Below are 17,771 nucleotides of genomic sequence, written 5' to 3'. Positions count from 1 at the left end.
CAGGCTCAGCAACACTTCTTCTAAAGGGATAGAGAGTGTAAAAACAATATTAGTGCAGCAGGATGAAAGTAAAAAACATAGCAGAAGGTCAGTCTTTGAAAAATCACAATTGTACTCATTAGGCTTTGACATGAAAGTTGAAGCTCGCTGGTTTGCTCTGTGCTGTATCTAAAACAATGCTGTCACTGTCACTCCGATCACCCATCCAACTGTCTCTGTCAGTCCATGTCCTTTAGTGTGCTCTTTTGCTGTCAAACGTGTCCCTGATGTCTATGAGACTGAGATGGTCTCCTGCATCGTGTCGAGTGTCTCATCGTGAATTCAGAAACTCGTCTCAAAGAAGTTGCTAAATACAGAAACGGCAGGAATGGATGCTGGTTCTGAAGCCGAGCTGCACGGCTGTTTGATGTAATTAGCTGCTAACAACAAGCGGGTTGCTGCTTTGATGTCATACTGCCAGCTACTCTCAAGAGAGCAAAATCCACAAAGTACAGCATTCACCTCTGTAAAGTTGTCTGTTTTCTAAAGTGGCTGAGCCTAAGCTGTGGGCTGAGCTCAGTCCTATAAGTCAGTGAAGGCAGAGACGGTTTCGTAACGCAGCTGATGTGCTTTCAATCCTGCCCAGTAATTTCACTGTTCAAGAGACGCATATCTTAGCAGCGCATGAAAAATGCAAAATATGTTGGAGGACTCTAATAAGCAGAAAAAAATTGAATCATAATAATACACTTCATTACTCCATTCTCAGGACATAAAATATGCAAGGAGGCACTAATTTGTTATCAGGTTAATTATCTATGTTTCAGAGTTGCTGAGGCGTTCACTTTCCCAGATTAATGAATTATGACTCTTATTTACTCTGGCTGGCTGATTTCTCCAGTGTCAGAGCGAAGCACAGAGCTGCCGCTGGGGTCTGATGGAAGAGGAAAACCCAAACAGGAAATAGTTTAAAAGAGGATACCAAACGGCGCCATGAACTCCAGTTTGTAAAGCATCCTCTATAAAGAAAGAATCATTATGTCAGCTGCGCACAGCACACTGGTGAAAACAGACTCCGTCCTTCTGTCATCTGTAAGACACCATTGCAGTGTCTCAACTTCATTTAAAACCTCTAGCAATTTAGAGTGCTAACATTTTGCCATTGTAGAAGACTCTGACCAACTTCATAGGTGAGCCATCTATTGGATGTTGCTTTCAGTGAAACAATGCTTTTTTTTAAATGGGTGCAAACACCAGACTGTGGTGGTTATAGGGTCACAATTTTGCAAACTTCTGTATGCCACATTTAGAGCATTAATATATCAGCAAACCACCATTTGCTATTTAAAGATGCAATGGAGTGTTGGCGCCCTGAGCCGACAAGTCACGTTACCTCTGTGTGTGCTGTCATCAGAACTTCTCGTCGTTGCAGAAGCTTTGCACCTACACTCTGGTTCCCCTGGTTAACACCATTAGCTCTGTCAGCGTTGTTGCTTTTGTTTAGCACTGTTTATGAAGTTAGCATGATTAGCTGCTAGCTCCCAGCTTAGCCACCTCTATGTTGAGAGCTGTGTCTAGACAACTCATACTCGCTTGAATTTAGCATAGAGCCCCTTTAGGCAGGTATAATGATTCTCATGGTCACCATCTTGGTTTTGTGGCGTCAGACTGATGAAAAAAACCCTTGAGCGTCAGCATGATACGCAGCCGGTCGCCATTATAGTTTAACGGTACTTTGGGAAAATGCAGCGGGACAAGAACTGAAGATAGGGCGGTGAAAGTCTGAGTAGGGCGGGCGGAACAGGTGATGGATGGCTCAAACAAACACCAACTTTCACCCAGGAGAGCGGTGTTATATATATATATATATATATATTCAAAATATATTTTGAAGGAAGACAATGCATGTAACAGACAGAACTTGACACGGCGTCCCAGAAACGTCAACAACCAACACACCCAGGGTACCTTGCACGTCGTTTGTGGACGTGGAAGGTCAATGACCAAATGTCAATATGTGACGAGGTCGGAGTGAGAATGTGTTGTTTAATGTATTTGCATTTTAACATTTACTGATTAGCACTAAACACAAAGTAATGTTTAGGCTGATGTGATTGGTGTTGTGGGTATTTGGTAATATGAATGTCAGTACCAGATTTCAGTGATCTTTGCAATAGCAGGGGTGGGATTTGATATGATGTTATTGTTACCAATGCCGCTATCGATTCTGCCTTTTAGTCCAGTTCTTCATTGATTCCTGGTTAATTCTTTTGTGTGGAAAAAATAGGCCTGCACAGGTTTTTAGCATGGATGCAACTGTTTTATTATCATTATGTTATGAACAAAAAAATGTCCCCAGCCCGCCTGTGTTTGGTACACGAGTTGCCAAATTGACATGGCGGACGAAAGTAAATGCTCTGTTGATGGTAATAAACTTTATATTAATTCACATATTGCATGTCATATTTTGCTCACATGTAATTTGTAATATGGTATTAGGTTGAAACCATTAGTTGCTGTCCACATAGAGTGACCTAGTTATTTCGTAGCGTTGGTCAGGTAAAGCAATAATTCAGTCAGTTGAGGGGATGAACTGGTGCAGCAACAAGTCTGGGACAAAATATTCATAATGTTTTACCACACTTAACAACATGAATTGTCACTGGGACGTTAACCGCTCTGAGCATTAAAATACAACACATGTTCATCCATGTTTTATTTCACAAGAAGACCTGAAAGCTCATTAACACTCCAAAATCAGAAGAATGAGCTATGAACTGGAGGAATGGGCCCATCCCAGCAGCATGTAAATGCAGCATAATATTAGTAATGTTGTTTGTTGTAGGCTACAAAATCCTGCAAGATTGCACTGCTTCCTGACAGTGACGGTGGAAGTGTTATCATATACAAGTGTTATTCAAATATGTTCTGATTATTTCCTGGTAGAAAATGAATGCCAGCTAATGCATAATTAATGCCGCACAGGCCAAGGTGCATCATTACCTGCCCCAGGCTTTTTATTTTATAGATGTTGTCGTGAATTTGGCTTCTGCTTGATGTTGACAGTTTTTACTGTTAAGGGGGAAAAGAAGGCAATTTGGGAACCTTTTTAAATATTATTAACTTTAATCATCTGAGCTCTGAGAGTACCTTCATAGGAACAATTCTGCTGAATCTAAGACCAAAGGTGAAAGCTTTTTTCATATTTAAAGACCTAAAACTACCCTGTGTTATTTGTATTTTTCATCCATTTAAACCTCTCATTCAAATATTTTCTGATTGTGTGTGAGATGTAACCTAAAAACAGCATGGGTATTAAAATTGCAGTGAGTTTTATTCCTTTTGAGACATTTTGTCCCACATCTTTTTCCTGGTAAAACCATGTTGTGCAGTAACAGTGAGTCATACTGGCTTACCATTCACGTTGCCCAGGTGGAAGTATCCATCAACCAGCGAGGCTCCATTGTTGAAGTGCTGGGTCATGTGATCCAGCCAGTTGGCCTCCACACCTTTGACCCCCTCATCACAGTTTTGAACTCGCAGTGGCACCTTGACAGTGTAGTACTTCACTTGTCCCTCTCGGACTGGCGGGTGGTTGTACAAAGCGAGCAGTTCAACCCCTGTAGAGACACGGCAGAAAACAAACCCCCCACCATTGATTTAACTCAGTATGGGTTGTGACAATACAGATGTAGCTCCTGTGGAAGTCCCACGTTTTACTGCATGATTATTGAACTACTGCTGTACATTGGCCACAATCCAAAGTGCAATTTGGCACTGTCTGTAGGAGCACTTTCTCTCTTCAGCTGCCAGAAGTTATAAGAAATGGCTCGGTAAACGGTTGGCTGAGAGACAGCAGAGCTCTGGTTTGAAATACATAACTTTTGTTGCAAAGCAAACAACTATCTGCAGTATTAATTTATAAACCGGTCTTGATTTGGGAGAACTCACTTTCCTGTGACTTCACGACACTAACAACACAACCACACTGTGAGCTACGTGATAATAACCAATTGGAAGGACATTTATTTCCTATGAGATAAGCAAACAAGGAAACTCAGCCAACGTGAGGAGAGTCAAAAAGCTTACTTGGCCAAGAAAAGTTGGCCACGGTGTTCCTGATCGTCAGTAGCGAATAACAATTTGTGTGCTTTCTTGTTTTTCAACCAGTTTTTCTTGTCCTGTGAAAAATGTGTCACTGTAGGAGATACAATTTCTCCCAAAAAGATGGATGATATTAAAAAACAGCTCAGTAAAAAGGATGGTTTGCATGTGTCCTTGGAAGCAGATGTGAAAGCTGAGCTCCAGAAATTTGTCACAGAAAAATAGGGTAGCATTGACATGATAATTAGTACACCAAAATTGGACACTTCTGGCAAAAATACAAAAAAATAGCCAAGACCCTCCAACAAATATGACCCTGACTTGTCAGTTGTCTTAATATGTAGTTTAATTATGATTATTTCCCCGCATTAGCAACCTTTGTCTCATAATGTCAAGATGATCTTTTCAGTCTTGATGTTTCCTATATGTAATGGTTATACAGTACATATCTGATTATGTACTTACGTGAAGCTTTTTATATGGGATTGAACATTGGTATCGGCCGATATTCGCCTTCTTGATTGCCATCGGCCTATCAGCAAATAATATCCAGTCACCGATGGCAGTGGCCAGTGTTTTTCTACTATGTCATGTCAATTTTGCGCAGACTAACAAAGCAGGGATCAAGAGTTACAGCATCCTGTTGTCCGTGGGAGAATACAAAAAGTGTTTGGGATGAACGGACATCTTCCTTGGGACGTTGTTGGGACGAAAAGAAGCAATAAACTCACTATTGACGCATCAGGGAACGAGCTATATTTTTTTACCCAGATAAATCTACATGGTGAACAACAAATTCATGTTGAAATTGGCAGGAAGAGAGATGGATAATGTTATCTGTTAGCAACCAGTGGCTGGAACTAACAGCTAATGGAGGTTGCATGGAGTTACACTATGATACGTTCAGGCTCTATTCAGTAAAAATGACTGTTGGGCAAAGGTAAATTAGAACGTTATCATGATGTGTTCAAATCTTGTTAATGTTTTCAATGTAGTTTTTGGCGAGAAACTTGAATAAATACAGTTGTTTGATTAGGAAATGTGCTGATGTCTTCATGGCCATATAATATCAATATTAGAGAGGGAATTGCCTTTACTCCCCACATCTTTTCTAGCTCCTTTTTCAGCCCGTGGTATTTTTCAGGCTTTTCGTGTTCCTTCTTCCTAATGTTGCTGTCGCTTGGGATTGCTACATCTATCACCGCTGCCTTCTTCTGTTGTTTGTCCATCAACATGATGTCTGGTTGGTTAGCCATCACTACTTTGTCAGTCCAGATCTGGAAATCCCACAGGATCTTAGCTAAGTCATTCTCAACCACCTTAAGGGGGTTCGAACCCAGGGTGGGGGAGCCCCTCTGTGCAGAGTTTGCATGTTCTCCCCGTGTCAGCGTGGGTTCTCTCCAGGTGCTCCAGCTTCCTCCCACAGTCCAAAGACATGCAGGTTGATTGGTGACTCTAAATTGTCTGTAGGTGTGAATGTGAGTGCGAATGGTTGTCTGTATCTATGTGTCAGCCCTGTGATAGTTTGGTGACCTGTCCAGGGTGTACCCTGCCCCTCGCCCAATGTCAGCTGGGATAGGCTCCAGTTAAAGGTGGTGTCATAAATTGATGATATGATTGATAAAATGATTGATTTTTTGCTCATTCAAAGATAGTGTAATGAAAGACTGAATGACTTTAAAGCAGTTTGGTTGTTTTTAAAATGAAGATGTCTTTGTTTCCCTGCCACAAAAGAGGAATAAATAACAACAAAACAAATCAAACAAAAGCAGCATCAGTCTGTATCAGTATTGGCTATCAGCCAAATTGTTACTTTAAATATCAGTATACTGGTGCATCTGTAATTTAAAGATGTGTGTGCTGCACCCTGCAGCTTTTTACTTTAACTTCTGGAGTCAAATTTGTATGCAGATACTATGATACAAACTTCAACATCATTATCATATTCTGAACAAAAGTTCCACCTGGCAGGTGCAAAATAGACGAGAAATGAAAAAGTAATACAAGATGAGATTTGTGTTGCCCCAAGCTGGACTCACAAATATGCTTAAAATCTTTTCCAAGGCTGCTGCCTCTTTTTTTCCACTTGGTTCTTTTTCAACAACAAACGTGAAGTGAATCAAAAGCAATTTGATCATATTCATGCTACAAGTCATCCTCATATTCCTTTTAATGTTTTCCAGAAGTGATGTTACTCTGCTGATGCAGAACTTAAAAGGGACCATTTCATTGTAACTGAGTTAATTCATAGTATAACCTTGAATAATGCATTAAAAGCTCTCCAGCTAGCTGTTGTTTACATCAAGCAGAAATATACATAATGCAGTGGGCCTCAGGAGAGAGAAATGGGCTTGGAAATTTGCCCACAGTACGTATGTCCCTGCTCCTCGCTCATATCATACTAAATCAAAGTGGAAAGAGTTTTATTTGTTGTGATGTGTGTGAGTGAAATACTTGCTCTGCTTAGCTTTGGAAAAAACACAAAACGTGAGATGTGAGTTGGGTTCAAATCGGGCAGAGAGCAATTCAGATCCAGTCTGGTAACATTTTCCCCTTTCTTTCGAATGCAAATGTCGGACTGTCATTCCACAAGTGAACCAGATGGATGAGCAGAATGTGTGGCGCTGCCACCCACCCGTCCACACACACTCTTTGACGTGGGGTGTTGGTGGTAGGGGGGAGTCATGGCTCAGTTGCTTTGGTTCTTCGTCCATCCATCCGTCCGGCAGACACCCAGGAAGAATGAATCATTTATAACCATTTCTTGTCTGGCTCATCTGACTGATGTGACAGCTGGCCACCAAATTCCTTAAATCTTGTCATTTGTCACTCTTGAGAAAAGTCGAATCACAGCAGAATATTCACACACCCTCCCCTCGTCCCTCCCTATGTTACCCATGTTACAACGTGGACAATATGGCAAACAAATCTTGGACGACACACAACAACGAAATGACTTCCCATTCAACATGCCCCCCACTTGCCAAAACGCCACATTTTTTTCTCACTGCGAATGATTCTGTAGCGATCTGTATCATATAAACTGGTTTACAGTTTATGTGCACAAGCCCGAGATGATTTATCACTGCGGTTTGTCCATGAATCCTCTCAGTGTCTCAGTGAGCTTCAGGCAGGTCATGAAGAAGACGGCTTTTGAAAAATTGTGTCATGTATACTAACGGATTTAGAAACGCAGTAAAGCTTTGGGTCACAGCTCTTATATGCTGTAGTCACAGTGAAATTAGATAAGTAAAGCATATTCTACACAGATGACTCCATTGCTACTGATGAGATTGTTATGGACAGAGGTCAGATTTGTTCCATTTATAACAGCTTGACATAAAATAACAGCCACTAGCAAGAAACATGCTGCTCTGCCTCTGTTTTTCCTCACAAAATTAGATGTTTTCTGTGTAATAGCTGAGAGTTCTCCATGCATTATATTTCATTACAGTCTAATTACGCTGTGATTATGGCACCAGGGCGACTGTAATTCAGATAGAGGGGTAGGTAGCTCATTTTCTAACCTTTATATGCTCAGGAAAGACTTTCTGGGTCTGTAAACATCTTTTCAGCAGTGCTCTGTTCACAGGAGATACTGTATACTGGAACATCAGAGGGATTAAGTGCCATGCCTAAGGGAAACTTCAGCAGGGCAGAACAGGACGGGGAGGGGAGTACCAGAAGCTATGAGGACTATCTTAGGGTATTTATATGTCAGTATAAAAAATCTGTCTTGCTGATATCCATCACTCTGGACTGCAGGATAATAGTAAGTCAAACTGGAGCCGTGCTTTTATCTGGCATTCTTGAGTATTTCAGAAATCATTTTGATAGAAATCTGTAGAGCTGCCCTCTAAATAGCCATGATTCATGTAATCAGTGGAGAAGTGCCCGAGTCGACTTGCATTTTGTCAGTCAAATCACTGTCAGAGCCTATTTTTCTTTGTGGCTTTTTTTTTTTTAAAGCTGCATTATTTCCCACAAATCCTGATTCAGGTACATTCCTATGAGCGTGACTCCCTATGTGCAGACTTTTTGCAGCTGAAACGCAAGTCAACATTCAAATCATTGGGATTTTACTTGTGACTGACTTGTTACTAGGGTTGCAACCGTATGAGATCTTCACGGTACAATTAGCATCTGAGAAAATATTGTGGTTTCACAGTATCACGGTATTACAGAATTTATATTATTATCAGTCAGATTGACCCTCGTTCCTAAGTGCTGTATTGTAGGCAACTGGACTTAAAGACGTTTCGCCTCTCATCCAAGAAGCATCTTCAGTTCTAAATGACTGGTATGAAGTTGCAGTTAGTTTGCTCTTAGTTTCAGAGTCATTAAGGGATGGTGACCAGGTGGGTCAACGACTCACATTGTGACCTTAACGACTCTGAAACTAAGAGCTCAGGTGACCCCTGTGACTCTGCAAGGGTTCCCACCCACACAGGGTTTCTTGGATGAGAGGCGAAACGTCTTCAAGAAGCACAAGCAAGTCCAGTTGCCGATATTATTCAAGGTCATACTTTGGTTTGGCCATGTCGTTGAGCTAGTTTGCTGTCTCTGTCAAGTAGCTGTCCGTTAGTCACTCACTCTAGGGTGCTTTGAAATAAAAGCTTTGCGCCAGAAATTCACTGAACTTCAAAATAAAGTCTACAAACTTGACACATTTTCAAGTCACTTGCGGTCCACCCAGAATGGACCCACGACCAACTTGTTGGGAACCACTGTCATAGGTAACCAAATGTACACATTACAACCATCAACTCTTACATCATGGTATATCTTGAAACTGGTATATTGCTGCAACCCTACTTGTAACATTGCTGCAATGTATCATAGAGTAAAACAAGAATTGCTGCCTTGTGGTTCTATGCCTCCGCAAACCAGTCAAGCTGCATTTATACCCCTGTCTGTCCAGACTCATATGATGTAGCCATGACAGAAGACAATGCTTCAAATATAGATGCAAAGGAGCTACATATTCTAAAATGTCGATATTTCACACACATCCTTCCCCCCAGCAGCACAGAAGATCTATACAATCAGCACAGTTTCAAGATGGACACCCAAGACTAGTGTCACCAATTCAGTATCTGACCAAATGTCTCCCCTTCTGTTCCTGAGATATGACAGTGATCTCTGACCACCAAAATCGAATCAAGTCATCTTTGAATCTCAGTGGACATTTGTGCCAAATTTGAATAAATTCCCTCAAGACTTTTTTGAGGCATTGTGTTCACAAGAATGAGACGGACATCATAATGCTTCTGGCTACGGCTATTGCTGGTGCAGACGCATAAAAACCCACAAGACTAAACAGGTTTAGATCCAAATGAAACACAGATTTTAACCAAATTTTCAGAAAACAAGCAAAACAAAATTGAATTTATGCACTTTTACATCTACTACTGTTATGCCAATACTGGGATTTGTTTCATCAAATAAGTAGTAGTTCATGCTGCTTCTCCAGACAGGTACCACTACAGAAAAAGAGCGCCAGTAAAACCTCAAACACAGGAAACCAATGGACGTAGGATAATGGAAAGCTCACCAAACCATGGCAACAGAGAGTTTTGAACAACTAGTATTACAGCTCTGTGCTCTGGGAAGAGTTCTGGTAATACCCCTGTGTGCATGAGTGTGTTAAAAGCCACCCAGAGATGTTGGAGAGAGCTTTCAGTCGCCCATGCAGTGACGTCATCATTCAGTCCCCGAATGACTTTCCATTGCACTTTTGCGATATTTTCAGATTTTTTTCAAATTTTTGGCATTTCCACTCAGGTTTTTTTATGCACAAATTTAAACTGCATAAAAAAGGTGGATGGAAACACACCTGCTTTTCTGTTTTCTAGCTGAAAGTTGCTTTGCAAATGTCAAAGTAGCTGAGCTTTGAAAGGTAGAGCTGCATCATGTTTTATTGCAGATGGGAGCCGGTGGTTGTTGTCACTTTGATTTGCAGTCTGGGATGTGTTTGGGATGAAAAACCGTCTGCTAGTAAGAGATTGCTTTTGTAGATTAATTTACACAACAAAATTGGTGGATCAGAATTCATAATATTATGTAGAAATGGCACGATTACAGTGACAGGTGATAAACACATTGCGTTCCTCAGTCATCACTGTCTCCCTGTGTAAATTCACCAGCCAGGACTCAAATCAATGATCCACCAGTTACATGTTCACCATGACTATTACGAGCTTGAGATGCTGCAAAAATAACTTCCTATGAGAAAATCAGTCCAAACTGCAGAAGAACAGATAATTTATTGATAGGAAGAACATGAGGTTAAGGTTCTTTGATCTTTAACAAACTCCATCCGTAACCATCATAAATCTGTAAAACAACTCTGTTGCCAACCTCACCACCCCCCTGTCCCCTTGCGCTACAGTGGCCTGTAATTGACATGAGCAACATTACTGTATTATAGCAACAGAGCAGAGATCTGCTGGAGAGGTGGTACAGTGGTAATAATACTGCTGTGTCATTTTCTTTTTGGCCATGTTGCAACAATAAGATTTTAGAGCCAGACACTCATCAATAGCTTTATTAATGTTTCAGAGAATTACTATGGCCATTTTTGTGCTATAGGGCAGTAAAACCTTACCTAATGCACCAATAATTTGATATTTATAGCTATACTTGTATATCACCCTCATACAGACACACCACAGAGTATGACTAAGCCCTTTGAACCTAATCTCTCGAATTCATTACATCAACAGACGGTCGCTAAGCCATTCAGATTAAAGTCTGTGCAACTAACCTGGCTCCTGTTGTCGCCGGCAGTCCGGCTAACAAGAAAATGAGCGCATGAGTGTTGTTAGGACATTGAAAGCGTGTTGCTTCAAAGGCTTATCTGATGGCAGCCCGGCTGTCCAAATGACGAGGTCGGCACTCAGCAACCCTGCAAGTGATCTTAGCAGCGTGGCTTTCCAGCATGACATGTCATCATCTCAACGTCTGTTTCTATAATCTGAGAAGCTGGACACTGATCCCATCAGAGCAGAGCTAACACTGATCTCAAGGATAAAACCAAGCAGCTGAAAAGACTCCCTCTGGACACTAAGATGCTGATGATTTCCGACTGATACTCCTCAGGATTACACCTGTGATAAAACTCTTAATTTAAGCTCCTTATTTCATATTAAACCATTTGTTGTAAGCATTCCCAGCTTTGATAAACTCATTTCATAACATGAAGCTCGATCTATGCATTTTAGCATCAGAGGAATAGATATCTCAGGCAATTAAACACTTGCTCGTTAAATGCTGACTGTGCAATAAAATATTTTTGGCTGGACCACCTCGAGACCAGCCCTTTAGGCGCAAATGTATGAGTGAGTGAGCGAGTGAGTGAGGGATAAAGTTAAGTGTTAATGTTTCTCCAATGGCTATTGATGTTTCGAAATAAACAGGCGTCGACCAGGCCCCCAGGAAGTGCGCTGGGATTTTAAGACAATTTTTATTGTGGCCAAACTCCTGAGTCCGTCACGTGATGCCACTGGGCCCAACAAGTCTTTTTCCCATAGAATTACATTGGGGAAGAGACAGTGGATACCTTTTTTGAGCGCCACAGTCCCTGCAAAGTTATTCATTTCACTATCAGGATTTCATCCATTCAGGTCGATTACATTTGTGAAGTCTAGAAGAGCTGCAAGATTAAATAGTTTTATCTCCATTCAAGTTAGTGGAGCGCTAAACTGGAAGTAGCCGGCTCGGCCAGTGGAATTCTCTAGTCAGCTTGCTCTGGGGAATTTTATACCATAATAATAAAGCTTTCTGGGCTTCATGCACCACTGAGCAACTTTTATCGGAATGAATCGGGTCCCGCCTTCAATGCTGTATCCAGGTCTCTTGATACATCCATGGAGCTGGCCCGTATTCTGCATTTTCTGTAACCAGCATAGCATAAAAGCATGGTGTAATTAAGAAGACAGCTAGCTAACTAACTACCTGCTACATGAGTAAAATCTGACAATTTAATGCTTCATCCACACAATCTTGTCATAGCGGAGGAAAGCACATTGCTATCTTCAGATGAGGAGATGAGCTTTTTCTGTAACCATTGCAACATTAGCATAAAAAGCGTGGTGGAATTAGCAAGCTAGCTAGCTAACTAACTAGCCAGCTGCGGCCGAAATGGCAGTTTTGGACAGAGGAAGAAGAGAATCATCTCATCAGTTTGTTTGAGGACGGCTGTGTGGGTCTGTATCACACACAAGCCTTAAAATCTATGAATAATGTTATTGAATATAATGTGTAACAATGTCGGAACGGGTGCTGCCTCTGTAATGAGGTGAAAGTGGAACTAAAGCCTGATTTATGGTCCTGCGTTAAATCAACGACGTACCTACATCGTAGGGTACGTAGCTACGCAGGAGGCTCGCCGTAGCCCCCGGCGTAGCCTGACGTGCACCTCCCAAACTAGACGTCGAGGTGACGCAGACCCAGTGCAAACCGAGAGGGCTGTGATTGGTTTGCTTGATAGCAACGCATTTCCGGTTCCGTATTTCCAGATTGCGCCATCCCCGCCATCTTGAAACATCTTCTGTTGCGATGTAGATGTTGCAGTATTAACATACTTTCTTCGACATCCAACAACTCCAACTCCAGCAAGATTCTCTCTCTCTCAGTCGCCATTGTTCACTGTGACCGGAAAAGCCGGAAGCTAAACAAAGAATCAACTAGAGATGACAATAACCATTCAGGAAAGGAACGCAGCCCCTACTGCTCTGGCAGTGAATTGCACCGTGACGAAATGGAGTGACGGAGAAGTTCGAAGGGTTCACGACAGCGTCATGGCAACGACGTAGGTACGTCATAGGTACGCCACAGGACCATAAATCAGGCTTCAGACGTCCAAAATGGTGCCACCACCCTAGTAACAACCCCTAATTAGAAGATGACCAATTAATTGGTCTGGCTGATTAAGTGCTGCCCATAGGAAATTTTACAAACTGTGGTCATCTGCGGAACCTGGCTCCCATGGTGGCCAATGGCTGCACAACCTTTACCATTCGTGTGTGGGGACGTATGTCAGCGACCGGAGCTGAAGAGTGAAGGGTTATGTTAAATGATCAGTGGGTACAGCTCCAGAGAAGACAGCTACCTTCTGCTGTGTGAGCGTCTGTGTGAATCTACATGAATTTTTGGGCTGGATGACAACAGTGGGGCAGAGTCAGTGACTGAGCGAATGCTGCCTCTTCCTCTTTCAAATTAAAACCCCTTTACTGTTGCATGCACAGTCCAGCCATATGCTAGGTTTTGACCTTGTTTTGTTTTCTATTTTTTTGGGTGAGCTCCTTCAGTTTCACGATGTTCCCTGCACACCTCACTATCCCAACACTCCTATAAAATATATTCATACATTCATTCATTCATACTGTATACTGCTGATTTTAACTGTGGGTAATGTTTTGCAAATACATGAACGGTGTCACTGTTGCAGTGCACAGATGCTGGGAAGAGGCTAGAGAAGAGGTAAAATATGTAAAAATATAAATGTCTCCGAAATATGTTTGTAAAAAATAACCCAGGTGGTATTTAATTCCCTACAAAACGTTTTAGCTCATGCAAATTACTGTATCTGAAAGTAATTTTTAGCATGCAGGGCTGTCTTATCCAGACTTAATTGTACAGCTGTCACTACCATGTTATGCCTTCCATTTGTCTTACTACCAGAATCTCTTTCCTTCAAACCATCCAAGCATTCGAGTCTCCAAACTGATGGGCTCAGTTTCTATCCAGAGCTCCAGTCTCAGAGACGGTGATCATCTTTCGATCGTAAGCCCCAGACTTTCGCCAGCTCCACTGCCAACACTTGCACGGCGTTCACCTCGAGATCTGAGGATTAGCGAGGACAAGCAGGCAGTAGCCGAGACTCTTGGGCCTCTTCGGCAGACTGGGCATTAGTAGAGAGGGACATGGGAGTTTGGCAGGCTCCACTACCACCCCGGCTGGCCGCTACACCAGCGCTGCTGGCGTTGTCGCAGGGATTCAGGGGTATGGAGGTGGGGGTAGAGAGAGAGCTGTGAAGCTGAGGGAGGTAGAGGACGAGGCAGTGGGGGATTATCTCACTGCAAAATGCACTGTAGGGAAGCCCAGATGGACCAGTGGGCTGTGGTCTGCTGTGATGCCAAGTGTGTCTTACTGCACACATATACATAAAGGCACAAACAAAAGCACAAAGTATGCGCACACCAAAGAGTGCATTCATTTATTATGCAACACCCAGTATTAGGTGCTGTGAACCTAATCGCTTTGTATGCTGTACATATAAATATACAGTATATACACAAGCACACATACGTTAACACTCCCACTGGGATGTGTGTCCAATGCACAGTTTGCACATTGCACAGACACATATCACAAATAGGTTTGGTGAGAGGCGGAGAGACCGTAGGAGGGGGGTGATAGTGGTGGGTGTCTCCATCTGTCAATCTGAAATGCTCAAATAAAGCAGAAACTATAAATGTCTGTGCTAATTTCAACAGCGCTCCCACAGAAGAAGGAGGCTACGATCATGAATAACTCAGAGAGGTGTAGCCACGTACACCTCACTTTCTGGAAAGACAGAGACGCGAGCCATGAAATGTGCAGTTTCCGACAAACCTGACAAAACTGTTGTGGTGAATTTCACAGACTTAGCATCATCGGCTAAGTGTGAGTGTGAATTTGTATGCACCACAGCTATAAGACGATTCCCTTTGTGTAACGGATAGAGAGGATTATATCCCAAGGCAGCACATTGTTGTGTAACATTGAGGCAATAGCAAGAAATGACACCTCCGCAGTTGCCAAGTGTTTCAAGAGGGATCTGTGGCGCCATGCTGTTCTTTAGTTAAACAGCCAAAAGGTATGCCTTCAAATGAAACCACAACACAAATTTACACAGACATTTAAAAAGATATTGGCTCAAGATTAGAAGCTGCCAGTTTGAATATCTGCGAGACAAGAAGCTACAGTGAACAGTGGATGCCCCTGAGTGCAGGATTTAACCCTCGGCTGCTCCAACTGCTCTAGGACCAGTTAGCTTTGGGAGCTATCAGGTGTGAATGTATTTAAACATTAAAAAAAAATAACTGTAGAGCTGATAAATGCTAAGACAATATTCATCTGATGTCCATAAATGATGCAGAAGCCAGTCTCGTCAACACTGGGCCTTTCACAGTTTGAAGTTTTGACCTTTAATTATCTTAATTATCATCCCTCATTAGGCCTTTCTGTGTAATTTGTAAGGATAGCTGTGTGGCAGGCCTCGTGTCATTTGGACTAAAGAGTCTTGTCAAGTTTTAAAGCTTTGTAAAGATTTTAAATTTTGACATTTAATTATGGAGCCCCCATTGGGGCAATTAGTGCAATTTTCTTTAAAGGGTCTGTTCATTCAAATAACAAAATAGCATTTACTCACTCACCTCCAGTGATATTTAGCCACACTTTGAGATTGCTACCTCTGAGGTTTCGGCCTCCGCCAAATGCCAGGAAATAGAATTTTGTTTGTGGTGCTCCCTAAAAAAAATTACATTTTATAAAAAAATTGTAACAACCAAATTGAAATTGGGTTTTGCATGGGGGGAAGATGAGAAAGGAAGGCTTTGAAATTGTTGCTGTCACGGTGCTGAATTTGTTCAGGAAACGAGAAAAACTGCAATCTCTGCTACTTGTATGTGTTGATATTTTCATGTCTATGAATGTTTTTAGCCTCTTATCAATCACATGACTATTATGATGCACAAAATCCAGATGGGGTGCAGGAGATACGGCTGCACCATAATGGCCAAAATGACAACACAATCATTTTGATCAATATTGAGATCCCAGTTTGCATCAATATAAAACTAAAAATAAGATACTTCTTCCCCTGACAATGGTGCATCTCCTAAGGACATGTATCAGCAGCTGTATTTTTATTATTAATACTTTTTTATTAATAGCATTAATGGTACTTTTATGCACTGCAGTGTCACTGTCATGGATGTCTGAGTTGATGCTTGACTAGGACAGGGATTAAGCGGGATGACGTCAGTGATGCCTTTTGGCCTTCGTGCAATTATCACAGTGCAGGTTGTAGAGGTTTTTTTTTAACAAGTTAGCTGTGTTGCTTTGTGGTGCAGATACAAGTGTCATGCACATGTGATTTTGTTCTCTTCTAACTTCGAAATACTTCCAAACAATGGACTTTTTCATTCAGGAAAGTGTTTCACAGACTGTTGCTGCAGGGTGCACACAGCGGCATGACATCTCTTCAAAAGTGGAGGCTGGCTCTTAGTTTAGAAGGTGCTCGATTTGATATGCAGCGAGCATGCATTTAAAATGTCCATATTGCAGTCGATCACGTTCATTTAATTGCGGGAAGCCCAAATCGTGATTGTGATCAATAGTCAATGTGCAGCCCTGGCAGGAAGTGATAAATCCGTATGCTTATGAGTGAATTGTAAAGAGAGGAGCTTGACTACATAAAAGATTTTGATGAATCTGCAGACAGCAGGTATCAACAGAAAACTGAAACTCATGTTGGATGTGATTCATACCAAGCAAAGGAAGGATCTGCCCATTGGTCCCACATCCCATTGTTCCGACCATATTAAACCCATTGTTCCGAAGTCCCGTTGTTCTGAAATCATCATGATGCCCTGTGGTTAAGGTCTGGTTAGGTTTAGGCACAAAAACCACTTGGTTAGGGTTAGGAAAAGATCATGGTGTGTTGTGTCTCGTCAAGTATGTTAATTTTATTCATGTTCATGTTTAGTGCTTCATGTGATATGTCATGCCTTAGTTTAGTTTCATGTTTAGTCCTCAGTTGTCATGAGCACTTTATGTTAAGTTAAAGTCACTCATGTCTAGTCTCGTCATGCACTTCCTGTTTTATTTTGTATTCACCTTTTCCCTCTCGTTTCAGACCATGACTTCCTCCCTTTGTGTGAATTTCCCACCATTGTGTTTGTCTACCCCGCCCCTGATTGGTTTCACCTGTTTTCCCCTACCTCATGTATAAATAGTCCTTGTGTCCCTTTGTCTTTTTGCCAGTTCGTCTTGTTCAGTCTGTGTGATAGTCTTGTTAAACGTCCCAGCCAGGTTTTCAAGTTATCAGGTTTGATTTAAGTTTTGTGATAATTTTTGATCCTCATTGTGAGTGGTTTTGTTTTGATTGAATCCTTGCCAAGTAAAATACTTTTGTTATACCAACCACTGCTTTGAGTTGTGCATTTGAGTCCACCGGTTTCATGTCTGAGGTCGTTACATGGTGTGGGTTAAAATGAAAAAGAAAGTGGCAAACACATAAGCCGTGAGCCTGCTTCGCCTCAAGCCTTTCCCAGCTGACCCAGAGCCGGTCGCGGCGCACCATCAAGGCAGAAATACGCCCACCGGGAGCCGTTCAGCACCGCGGAGAGCTCCCCACACAACCCGGACCCCAGAGTTAATAACAGGAGGTTATAGTGTTTCATTCTCTCCTCTCTATGACACTTGTATCTCAACCAGTAGACTACTTTTGTTGCGTTTGCTGATCCTCTATGGTACACAAATAGAGTATGGCCTAGTATAATCACATATCGGAACAACGGGACGTCGGACTATTGGGATGTCGGACTAATGGGATGTCGGACCAATGACATGGACCCACAAAGGAAAGTGATTTTTTCCCCACAACTTGACTGGTTCTTTGTTACAAATTACCTCGCCCT

At 42.0% G+C, this 17,771-nt stretch overlaps 2 protein-coding genes across 2 annotated transcripts in view; one reads left to right on the top strand and one right to left on the bottom strand.

Moving 5' to 3' along the window:
* The window catches only part of LOC125892546 (cysteine-rich venom protein), a 201,552-nt gene that overhangs the window by 56,668 nt on the left and 127,113 nt on the right, over nucleotides 1–17,771 (top strand). The gene's annotated exons all lie outside the window — the stretch shown is intronic.
* The window catches only part of LOC125892545 (raftlin-like), a 172,282-nt gene that overhangs the window by 50,628 nt on the left and 103,883 nt on the right, over nucleotides 1–17,771 (bottom strand). Inside the window, exon 6 of the mRNA XM_049582531.1 lies at nucleotides 3,396–3,599. Coding sequence (XP_049438488.1) covers nucleotides 3,396–3,599 — 204 coding nt within the window. The remainder of the gene's footprint in view (nucleotides 1–3,395; nucleotides 3,600–17,771) is intronic.

This window comes from Epinephelus fuscoguttatus, linkage group LG8 (genome assembly GCF_011397635.1).
Source record: "Epinephelus fuscoguttatus linkage group LG8, E.fuscoguttatus.final_Chr_v1".
In the NCBI taxonomy this organism is placed as follows: Eukaryota; Metazoa; Chordata; class Actinopteri; order Perciformes; family Serranidae; genus Epinephelus; species Epinephelus fuscoguttatus.
This window is presented reverse-complemented; position numbering and strand designations above follow the sequence as displayed.